Source organism: Asterias rubens, chromosome 15 (genome assembly GCF_902459465.1).
Source record: "Asterias rubens chromosome 15, eAstRub1.3, whole genome shotgun sequence".
In the NCBI taxonomy this organism is placed as follows: domain Eukaryota; kingdom Metazoa; phylum Echinodermata; class Asteroidea; order Forcipulatida; family Asteriidae; genus Asterias; species Asterias rubens.
Window position 1 is genome coordinate 9828564 of NC_047076.1, and position 12737 is coordinate 9841300.

General features: G+C 40.4%; 1 protein-coding gene across 2 annotated transcripts in view; it reads right to left on the minus strand.

Moving 5' to 3' along the window:
- Positions 1-12737, minus strand: part of LOC117300146 (cullin-2-like) — a 105832-nt gene that overhangs the window by 62446 nt on the left and 30649 nt on the right. For both annotated transcript variants that reach the window (XM_033783865.1, XM_033783866.1), the window contains exons 7-8: positions 9953-10049; positions 5748-5858 (exon numbers count right to left, since the gene is read on the minus strand). In XM_033783865.1, the coding sequence (XP_033639756.1) occupies positions 5748-5858; positions 9953-10049 (208 nt within the window). The remainder of the gene's footprint in view (positions 1-5747; positions 5859-9952; positions 10050-12737) is intronic.

Below are 12737 nucleotides of genomic sequence, written 5' to 3' on the forward strand. Positions count from 1 at the left end.
GGTGGATGTACACGCGACAATGGGCAAAATGGGACCACATAAAACATGCAAATGACCACATCAAGCGCCTTTGTGGAGTGTTTAAAAACTTGTTGTTCACTCAGCCTCATCGTCCTTGGTTAAAGCACTGGAGATGAACATGTAGGCTGGTTTGATGATGATAAACCTGTGAAACTACACGCCCTAATACACCAACCTGTGGGAAAAGGAGACCAGGAAGGCAATGCACATCATTCAGAAGTTATTTTCAACGCCTGCTAGGAGATGGTGAAGACATAGCTAGCCCTGGCGGCTTTATACTTTATTAATTGTATTCTCACAGTCTACTAAGTCTTGCACGTGAATGTATACTCGTACGCACAGACAACACTGTGAGAATACGTGAAAACATGAATTTTAAAGTTGACAATTTTCTGCCCCAGAAACGAGCCTTAACATTTAGGACTCTGTATCTGTGTACAGCAGAGAAAGAGAGTCCTATATAGGGCTAACTATATGCGGGTAGTATCACTGGCAAGTTGGGGATAAACAGTAACATTAGGGGGGGTCCAAACATAGAGACTACGGGTATGTTCAGACAGCTTACTAAGTTACACCCGAACCTGTTTAACATTTAAGTTGGTCGTAAAAAGTTGTTTTCCTTACGTTCAGACAGCAGTGAGTTAAACCCGATACGGTTTATCTTTGGTGTTGAGAGGTCAAAGCAGACGCGACCCCATTACTCTAACATCCGGTTTATTGTCATGTTCATTGGTCTTTGTGTGTTTACGTAATGATCTTGTACATATAGGTCAATGGGTCATCTGTTGTAAATTAAACAGGATGTGTTCTTTTTTATTCTGTCCACACACAGTGCTAACCCGAAGCGGTCTAAAGATAAACCCCCAGCTCGACGGTCTACTTTTATGGGTTGAACCCATTTCTGTCTAACTTAACAACCGTTCAGACACACAAAGTTGAACTCGATCGGGTTGAACTAACATCTGTCGATGTAAGTTTTTTTAATACCCGATAGGCCTATACACGTATTGAAAATTCAATATCGAGTATACTCGAATTTTTTTAGTTTTTCCCCATCGCCTAGCCCAATAAATCGGTCCAATCCGAAAAGAGTGGATTGGACAGATTTATGGGGCTAGATGAAGCCTAACTAAAAACTGTTCTTCATAAATAAAGGACCGACAGTTTAATAGGATTCATATTTACCGGTTTTCGGCTTGATCCTTCGCTTAGCAATATCAAATTGTCTCACCACACTCCGCTTTTTTTCCTTTTTTTTCTTACCAACAAAGACGTGATTACCGTTGCCATTTCTGCTTGCCAGGGGAAGAGAAGTCCGCGCCACCACCCGCATGACACCATGAGGTATGCTTTGGTTTCCGGTAGTTTGTTTACACATAAAGGTACCATTATGCAGCTAGAACACAATCTCTTCAGACAGCATACGTCTTACACTTTTTTTTTCCGCAGTCTGGCTCTGTGTGTTTTTTAGCTCGATGTACCGTAATTTTCGGATTATAAACCGCGCGGCGAATAAACCGCGATTCCCCAAAATATACAAACAAATATTTAGGTGTCGGCGTATATGCAGCGCGGCGTATAAACCGCGACCAAAATATTAAAAAAACATGAAAAAAATAACCTCAAAATACGGAAGTGAAGTACGCAAACCTGCCGCGTTATGGGTGATTTTTTCTTTATAAAATATAAAAGAAATAATAATGGGGACGGCTAAAGTTTTTCCCTCATCTTATTGTATAGCGGTAGTAATGAAACAAAATGCGCTACCTTATTGTTTGCGTAATCACAAGGACAGGGGATTCACTTTAATTAAACATCGGAGTAGACGGGAAACAAGGTTGAAATGGGTCTTTCAATAAGGGAATTAAAGAAAAGTGGTTGGTCGGTGTTTCTCCCTCTCTTTTATTGTAGTCCCACAACGAGGATCCACAACAGATTTTGCAACAACAGACGGGCGGACGGACGTAGCGTGTGTGTAGTAATGTATCCTACAGCGTGCACATTATGCACATGTACACATGCGAGTTCGTAAAGCTAGCAATCTGTTAATTGCGCTGCTCAATCTCGAGATTGCACAACAGATGTTGGGGGCACCATATTGAGCGATGTTCGCCGACGGGTTGTGCTACGTCCTCGCATTTGCGCCGCCTGGAAATGAAATTCCCAATGTTACTGGACTCAACAATCAGGGCGGTTTGAAAACGTTTTGTTAGACCCCCCCGGCGCGGCATAGTTCTTTGTGTACGTCCATTCACCATTCTGCTGTTGCGGTGTGCGTGGTTGAGCTGAAGAAACCGCTGGCTGACACGAGTGTAGCCTGGATGTCTGACGTCAGTATATAAAGATCGTGGGATAAATAGACAGGGGACGAGTCTATTTCGCTGAGACACGAGTATAGCCTGAATGTCTGAGGTCAGCATGTAGAGATCGCTAGGATAAATAGACGGGCACCAGTCTAGTCTAACTCGAGTTGCGCTGAGAGGGGGAACTGAGGGCGGTTGATAAAGGTTTTACAAAGGAAACACGGAATACAATTGTGGTGGGATTTTCAACAGGATTTTGTCATCACACAGGCAGGTTTTTGTTCTCGTTGAAGAAAAAAAACATTATTTAGAATATTTTACAAACGATTTTTTCTTTTAAAAAATGCTGTTTTTTCTCTTAAATATTTACGTCGGCCTACAAGCTGCCCAGAGAATAAACAACAGGAGTTCAAAAAAATGTCAAAATCAACATATAAACCGCGGTTTATAATCCAAAAATTACGGTACTGCATACCTTCTACACTGTTTTCTGCACAGGCAGCACAGTCTGGCTCCTGTGTGTTTTTCGCTTGTTGTATTTATTTCCCCTTATAAGGGGATGCGGGGCCTGAACCAGATGAAAAAGGGTAAAATACTTGGCTCTCTTCAGTCTACACGATCAATGGGAGATTATTTTCATATTTTTTTCCCACTGAAGAATTGCATGCCTGGTTTTTGCGACATCAAAATTTTCAAGAATATCAACAAATTTTGACAAATTAAAATTGTTGATATTTCGATATGGTTAAAAAAATTACATCAGCGATTTTGATGTTAAAAAAATCTCAAGTTTTTGAGTATTTTTGATATATCGACCGACGTTATAGTTGAACCATGAGTTAAACGGACTTTAGTACTGTGTCTGAACAACCTCTATCATGTCTATGGGTTTCTTCTTACCTAGTATTCTAAACCTGCTGAAGATGATCTGATGTGAAGGAATGTGTTTGTTTTGCAAATGAGAGGGAGTGGGGTGAATGTGACAACAAAAGGGACTATAGTGTTACAAGTATTTTAATGGGGCTTTCTTTCTGTAATTACTAATGCCATGTGCTCTGTCATTAAGAGGCACGCCATTAACAGTGCATTCCTGTACCTCTGGCAGTGCCATGTGCCTGCAAAAAAAATGATTGACCGCCAAAGAAAAGTTGGTTTGAACTAGAACACATTCTATGAGAAATTCTTAAGTAAGCATTGGGTGGTGAGGTGTGACTACTTGTCACTGTTTAGTCAGAGCTGTAGAGCAGTTAGCAAACCTATAATCATAGGGAATGTTGCTGTACAGAAAAGGACAAATCAAAGGAACCAATGAGAGCTGTAAGTGGAGCCTTGTTTTGAATACCCGGATTTGTTTAAATTATTTTTTATTTGATCAGCTACTTATCCTGACATGATAGATAGATAGATAGCTAGATAGATAAAATGGTTTATTAAAAAACTGTCCTCGCAGCCCAAAGCTGAATTACAACAATTTTACATAAAATTTTAAATTGAAATTAAATAGGAGGCACACAACCAGACATAAACAACCAGAGACAAGAAATTTTAACAAAAGGGATGAAACCGGCTTTTGACCTCCTCCCCTCAATTGCTAATGAATTCCTGAGACAGTGTAGAGGCAAGTCCAATAAACCTGCTAGGCAAGGCCCCTTACACGTAAGGTTTGGACCCTGCCTAACCCTGCTAGGCAAGGCCCCTTACATGTAAGGTTTGGGCCCTGCCTAAACCTGCTAGGCAAGGCCCCTTACTTGTAAGGTTTGGGCCCTGCCTAAACCTGCTAGGCAAGGCCCCTTACTTGTAAGGTTTGGGCCCTGCCTAAACCTGCTAGGCAAGGCCACTTACACGTAAGGTTTGGGCCCTGCCTAAACCTGCTAGGCAAGGTCCCTTACTTGTAAGGTTTGGGCCCTGCCTAAACCTGCTAGGCAAGGCCACTCACACGTAAGGTTTGGGCCCTGCCTAAACCTGCTAGGTAAGGCCCCTTACATGTAAGGTTTGGACCCTGCCTAAACCTGCTAGGCAAGGCCACTTACTTGTAAGGTTTGGGCCCTGCCTAAACTTGCTAGGCAAGGCCCCTTACATGTAAGGTTTGGGCCCTGCCTAAACCTGCTAGGCAAGGCCCCTTACATGTAAGGTTTGGGCCCTGCCTAAACCTGCTAGGCAAGGCCACTCACACTTAAGGTTTGGACCCTGCCTAAACCTGCTAGGCAAGGCCCCTTACATGTAAGGTTTGGGCCCTGCCTAAACCTGCTAGGCAAGGCCCCTTACATGTAAGGTTTGGGCCTTGCCTAAACCTGCTAGGCAAGGCCCCTTACATGTAAGATTTGGGCCCTGCCTAAACCTGCTATGCAAGGCCACTCACACGAAATTCTTGGGCCCTGCCTAAACCTGCTAGGTAAGGCCCCTTTACACGTAAGGTTTGGACCCTGCATAAACCTGCTAGGCAAGGCCACTTACTTGTAAGGTTTGGGCCCTGTCCAAACCTGCTAGGCAAGGCCCCTTACATGTAAGGTTGGGGCCCTGCCTAAACCTGCTAGGCAAGGCCACTTACACTTAAGGTTTGGGCCCTGCCTAAACCTGCTAGGCAAGGCCACTTACAATTAAGGTTTGGGCCCTGCCTAAACCTGCTAGGCAAGGCCCCTTACATGTAAGGTTTGGGCCCTGCCTTAACCTGCTAGGCAAGGCCCCTTACATGTAAGGTTTGGGCCCTGCCTAAACCTGCTAGGCAAGGCCACTTACTTGTAAGGTTTGGGCCCTGCCTAAACCTGCTAGGCAAGGCCACTTACTTGTAAGGTTTGGGCCCTGCCTAAACCTGCTAGGCAAGGCCCCTTACACGTAAGGTTTGGGCCCTGCCTAAACCTGTTAGGCAAGGCCACTTACTTGTAAGGTTTGGGCCCTGCCTTAACCTGCTAGGCAAGGCCCCTTACATGTAAGGTTTGGGCCCTGCCTAAACCTGCAAGGCAAGGCCACTTACACTTAAGGTTTGGACCCTGCCTAGACCTGCTAGGCAAGGCCCCTTACTTGTAAGGTTTGGGCCCTGCCTAAACCTGCTAGGCAAGGCCACTTACACGTAAGGTTTTGGCCCTGCCTAAACCTGCTAGGCAAGGCCACTTACTTGTAAGGTTTGGGCCCTGCTTAAACCTGCTAGGCAAGGCCACTTACACTTAAGGTTTGGGCCCTGCCTTAACCTGCTAGCCAAGGCCACTTACTTGTAAGGTTTGGGCCCTGCCATTCTTTTAAATAAACTATTTATAAAGAAGTACAACTTGACTGAACAATGTAAATTGAATGCATCAGATGTGTTTAAAAGTAGGAACTATTTAACCAATCCACCATGTTAACACATCCAATTCAAGTAAAAAGCAATCAATTATACTAAAAAGTTACAAAAGTACAGTTGAAACCCAGTCCAGAAATATCACATACCTTCTCCATGTATTGTGCACAGTTATGGTTTTGTAGAAGATTTGCCGACTCTTTTCTGTAGTACTCTCCAGTATCATGTATAAGCTTTTCCTCCAAGAGATTTTGGTAGAACTGAATAAAACAAATGGCAAATAAATTTTAAGGATTTGGGAATTTTTTAAAAATGTCCACACATTTACATTAAAAGTTTACGTTGAGGGTCATGGCCGAGTGGTTAAAGGAACATGTTGCCTAGGATCGGACGAGTTGGTCTATAAAAAGCGTTTGAAACCGCTTATGAAATGCAATGGTTAGAAAATGTTGTAAAAGAAGAATATAATGATCCACACAAACATACCTCGAAATTGCACGGTTTTCCTTTTTATTCGTCAACTAACACGGTCGGCCATTTCTTGTGGGAATCAAATTTTTAACTCCCATATAGCCGAACGTGTTAGTTTGCGACATAAAAGGAAAACCATGCAATTTTGAGTGATACTTGTGTGGATCATTATATTTTACTTAAAATAATAATAATAACAAGACTTGTAAAGCGCACGCATCTACATTTGTACCCTGCTGGGTGTTCAAGGCGCAGTTACACCAAAAACAAAACAAAAACAAAGCAAAGAAAATCAGACACAACCTGCTAGGCAAGGCCCCTTAAAGCAGTTCATGTGCTCAGTTAAATCACGGTTAAATATAAATCGTAAGCCAGGAGACTGTGAATATTTTTTTCGGCAACCATCGATTATTTTGCACCAAGCAGGGCCTAGCAAAGGCTGGCAAAGAATCTGAGCCTGTTGAAACAGCTGCAGAGGACGACAAGGCATGGCTTAAATTAAAACGAGGAAACATCGGAATGGGCTTTGGAGAGAGCATCTCGACGACAAAGAAGAAGTTGCCTAAACTACAGAACAAACAGATCGTCCACGTGTCAACAGATAAAAAACAATATGAATTTGAAGGAAACATTTATAATGAAACAATTTTCTTAGACAACCTAGCCCTCTGGTTTCTGACATGTTTAAATATAAATGAAAGAAGGGGAACATTAAAATTAGACATCTTAAAGCTTGGAGGTATGATTAGTAGAAACAAGGCTTAGAACTCAGCTGCCCCAATGTAATTTGCTTGTTTTTGTTACGGATATGTAGATGCATAGAGCAGCCAAGATAACATTGACTTAATTTTTTTTAGAGTCTTTTGAGATGACACTTGAGTTTTGAACTTCCATTCCAGTCCCAAATATTTTTTTGTTCAAGACACTGGACACTATTGGTAATTGTCAGAGACCAATCTTCTCACTTGGTGTATCTCAACATATTTTCAAGCAGAAAATAACCAACCTGTGAAAGGTTGCGCTCAATTGGTCGTCGAAGTTGCGAGGTAGCAATAAAGAAACAAAACACACAAAGTCGTGTACTTTCAGATGCTTGATTTCGAGACCTCAAATTTTAAATCTGAGTTCTCGAAATCAAATTCGTGAAAAATTACTTCTCGAAAATTACGTTACTTCAGAGGGAGCCATTTCTCACAATGTTTTATACTATCAACAGCTCCCCATTACTCGTTACCAAGCAAGGTTTTATGGTAATAACTATTTTGAGTAATTACCAATAGTGTCCACTGCCTTTATCGTTGTTTTCTCTCTAATTTCACTCTCTTAAATTTAATTTTGAATAGCTCAAGACATCTTTGCTTTCTTCAATCTTGTCTTTTGTATATTGAAGTTTTCAAATGTGTACATGACATGTAGAAAAATGTTTTTCGGCCTCAGGCTGAGAATATTTTTGTTGTATTGTGAATTAACCATCTAAAAATAAATCAAATCTATGCCAATGCATTTTGTCAACGTGAATCGCACCCTTCAGAATACCAGAGTGCCGATGAAGGCCAGCCAAATACCGCACCACCATTGCCGAAAACAAGTCATACATTTTGCTGAAATCCCAGTTCCGATTTGAAAAAAAATAATTTGTTTTCTACATTGGTGGTACCGTGATGTGGTAGGTAGTTGGTCCATGACCACGTCCATACAAACAAAATAATGTTTCGCAATAAGTGCGGCCTCAAAAGTGAAACTGCAAAGTTTGTTTACTTTCACGAGCAAATTTTCCTCGATGTGCACCTTTACCTCCGTCGCCCATCCAATTTGATTGTATAGTGCATCAATGTTTAAATTCATATGGATCTTTGTTGTTTTAACAATTTTTGTTTTAACGAATGAATTCGTTAGTATTTTTCTCACAGTATCGACCGGCGTCGACTTGCATTATCCGGAGTTAATATTATGTGCTTGATGTAATTCATTGTTTTACCAAATAAAACACTGAAAGAAAACCTTCACCAAATATCTATCGGAGAAAAACCAACTTTCTCGGTTTACAAACGTGCGTCTGCTGTTGTGAGCAGACGACGCGTTACCAACAGAAATAGTACTCAACATGGCCGTCAAGGCGCACAAAGAACTTTTGGCGGGGTCACGCAACCTCTCTATATACATATCCGAATAGCGCCCTCTGGAGGCTATAATGTGTATTTATACATGACGTCTTTTTAAAAACCTATCTCTAACCAATAATTTGACCAAGTTTTATCATTATACAGCAAAGCATAGTGGTGTAATTGCCAATTGTGCAACCATATCCTTACCCTAGTGCTAAGGATTTGTGCAATAAGCTCACTGTGACTAGGCTTAAAGAGTGGCCATTTACTACCACTAAGCTACCACATCAATTTGCTATCACATCAATTTATCATCCCTAGACATAGACCTTTCAAAATAATGTATTTAGATTTTGCCACGTCAGGTGGTACCAATAAGTTTGGCCTCTGGCCCATGGACTATTACTGAGGTATGAGATGTTTAATTTGCATCGGGGATAAAGAATATTAATTTTGGTTTTTACCCATACACCGATGTGTGTTAGCACTGTATACTCAGTACTTTCCCGAGTCCTGTGAAAAGATTCGAACCCACTACCTTTGCAATTCTAGAGCAGTGTCTTACCAACTACATTTGTAGACTACCGAGGTGTATGGGTAAAAACCAAAATTAATATTTTTTATCCCCGATGTAAATTTAACATCTCTTATATCGTTGCGGTACCCGATGCCAAAACATAGGATTTGAACTGCCTCTAGCTACAGGGCAACCTCAGTAGTCTCGTTGGTAAGACACTGCTCTAGAATTGCAAGGGTCGTGGGTTCGAATCCCACCCGAGTAACATGCCTGTGATATTTTTTTCACGGGACTCGGGAAAGTACCGAGTATACAGTGCTAACACACATCGGTGTATGGGTAAAAACCAAAATTAATATTACTGAGGTGCTGTAGTTTTTCAGGAATGAGGGAAGCAAGTCACAAAATAATATTCATCTCAGTGAGACGAAAATTATTGTAGGATGTAAAACCGTATTAACCAGTTATGATTTTATACCATAACATATGTTCATGTATATAACTGGTTAATACGTTTTTACATGCTAAAACTGAGACAAAAAGTATTTTTATGACATTGTTTTACTAATTTTTTTCAAAACTACAGCCCCTCAGTATTAGCAATATTTGAAGGGAAGCTTTCTACTATCATTATCTTCAAACTGAGTAAGTTTAATGTAAATCTGTGAACATTGTGTTTTGTGTTAGGAAAAAGTACATAGACCCTTTAAACCATATCTCGTTTAACAAAAACAAAGTTATCTCCTCACTCCTGTTCTGCGCTCCTAACACTGGCTCCCTGTGTCTCAAAGGATCCAATTTAAAGTTCTCACTCTTGCCTACAAAGTTAAACATGGTCTAGCCCCTAAACATATCTCAGAATTACTTATTCCCCAAAAGCAACCTATGTACAACTCATGTTATCCGATTATCATCTACCGCCCACCTTGAATTAAACTCTGGTCCTATCTATCCCCCCCCCTATTGACCACTATTGTCAACATACATAATGCATAAATAAACTCATACATGTTTCATACATGTGTGTATCCATTATTTGTATACACATTTGCTATGAATGTGTACCCTTCAGATGCTTGCTTTTCAGTAGAAAGGCATATTTGCACAGAAAATTTGGAACTGGCCGGTGACATCTTAAACAAGAATTATTCCTCATTGAATTTGTGCTATTTATGTCAGTGTTTCAATTCATATGAAGTCTTCTTGCATGTACATGTATTATTGCAATATTTGACCCTTGTAAGGGTATTTGTATACATACCTGAACCTGGTCTTTTTGTCTGTACTGCTCTACATCAACAAGTGAATTTATAACACTGTGAAGTACAGTCTGATTAGTGTCTTCACCACAACGATCTCTGCCAACCAAAAACAATAGCACAATTAACTTTAACTCATAAATACCTCAAACAGTTTTGCTATTCCTATTGGTGGAGAGCAAGTCACGTGGGTGTGTATAAACCTTTGTGTATGACCAGTAAAAAGTGTTGAAACATGGGCGTGACACACGAGCTTGCACCTGTGATTATAAGACAGTTTCTTCATTCCAATAGGAGACTTTCCAACGCTAGGCGGCAGCAGCCATACCGGGTAAATTTCCATTGTTTACGTAGTTCTGAACATGCGCATAATTCTGAGAACAATGGATTTACCCGGTAAGTCTGCTGCCCTCTATCGTCCCAGAAAGTCTCCCATTGGTCGAGAGCAACGGCCAGGACAGTTGTGGCACATCACGCGATACGCACGACGCGCACATCATTCCCTTATAAGGAGTTGTTTACCCGATCGGGTCGAAGCTTTACCATTTCATAGCTGGAGGGATGTTGTGTTGAAAGAAATCATTGAAAAATTAAAATTTTTGCATTTATTTTACTTTTTGACCAAAAAGTGTTGATATTTTTTGACCGAAAAGGTATTTATGAATGGGAATCAAAGTGTGTTTTTAACTAGTGGTTTAAACCCGCCGGGGCCTGGTTCTTGATAATTTACCTCGACTTTGACTCGGTAAAATTATCAAGAACTCGGTAAAATTATCAAGAACCAGGCCTGGTTCTTGATAATGGGCTTAAACCACTAGTTGAAAGCCTCTTCACCACACATTGATTCCCTTATTTATATACCGCATACTTAAAGAATTCTCTAATCTGATTGGTTAACAATGGAGTCATGGAAATAGCTGTGTCCCCTTTCTCTATCAACATGACGTCATAGTTGACGTGCCATAGTATATTGACCGTGCCCATCCCCGAAATTAACAGTCGCAAATAGGTCGTTTGGGTGTACTGTATGATAAAGACAGCAAAAAAAAGTAACTCAGCTGTTGTAAAAGCACCTATAATTTTAAAATTGTTACTCGTATTCTAAAAATGAAAATACCATGAGAGGGACAATTTAATTACTGTGATTTTGACACCTTGTTTGATCTCTCCTGTGATTCAGCGTGAATCTAATAGCGGGAATTTTGAAAAGCTGCTCTTGTCAATAGGAATTACTGCAACAATGGAAATGGGCACTTTTCACCTGTAGGCACATACCGCAACAATACTCGACCGATTGTTACAAACAAGGTGTGAAAATCACAGTAATTAAATTGTCCGTCTCCTGGTACACCATGTATATTCATTTTTAGAATACGAGTAACAAGTTTAAAACTATAGGTGCTTTTACAACAGCCAAGTTACTTTTTTTGCTGTCTTTATTTATGTACGACTAGCATTCCATGTCACGGCGGACACTTTCTTCGCAGGCGACCTTTCACCGTAGTCAGGGTTGTTGATTAAAAGAATCTTTATTCGGTATATAAAAGAATGACTGCTTAAAGACAGTGGACACTATTGGTAATTGTCAAAGACCAGTCTTCTCACTTGGTGTATCTCAACATATGCACAAAATAACAAATCTGTGAAAATTTACGCTCAATCGGCCATCAAAGTTGGGAGATAATAATGAAAGACTAGACATTAAGTGTTTGTGAACAAACACGAAGCTGTTCCTTGTTGTTTTGCTTGGATTATGTGCTTCATTGCCCAAGGAATATATAACCGAAAAAAAGGTTTCAAAAAAGTTGTGTAGCTCTTGTTATAAGGTTTTACTTCCCGGTTGACCCGTAAGTAAAGGTCAACATGGGCCCACAGCTACCAAAGATTAATCTGCAATGCCAAGGAGTCTATAAAATCGGTTGTGTAGATCTTGATATATAGCCCCACTTCCGGTTGACCCAGAAGTAGAGGTCAACTTGGGGTCACATTTTTCCAAAGCTAATATTTATTGCCTACGAGTCTACAACTGAAGTTTGAACATTAGCTTTGTACTTTTTTAGATATGGGTTCACTTCCGGTTGACCCGGAAGTAAAGGTCAACATGGGGTCAAAGTTGTTTCAAACTAATCTTGAATGCCCAAGGAGTCTATAACTGAACCAAAATTGATAATCTGTTGTATAGTTCTTGAGATATGGTCCCACTTCCGGTTGACCAGGAAGTAGGGGTCAACTTGAGGTCACGTTTTTTTAAAGTTAATATTTTATGCCTAAGGAGTTTGTAACTGAAAATATTTTGAAAATCTGTTGTATAGTTTTTGAGATATGGTGACACTTCCGGTTGACGCGGAAGTAGAGGTCAACTTGAGGTCACAGTTTTTTCAAATTAATCTCCAACCCCCAAGGAGTCTTTAAAAACAAACAGTTGAAAAGTCGGCCGTGAAGTTCTTGAGATATGATGCTGCAAAGATTTCCTAATTAATAAGCATATGAGGGTCACTGGTGGTTAATTAATAAATAATTTTAATATGTTTTATGATAGGAATTAAGCTGAACATCCTAAAGCTTCCATTTGATATTATTTTACGTGTTTAAAAACACATAATTAATTTGTAGGATACTCCTTTATTTTCCTACTCCTGCCGATAGGGGGCGCTCTTATGAGACATTTCAATTGCACGATTTCTGCACCGTAATGTCTGTATCTGACTCTGTATTTGTATGTGTACGTCGCAGAGACCAAAACTGTCACAAAATGTCAAGCTATAATTTCCCCTATAGAACACGGCC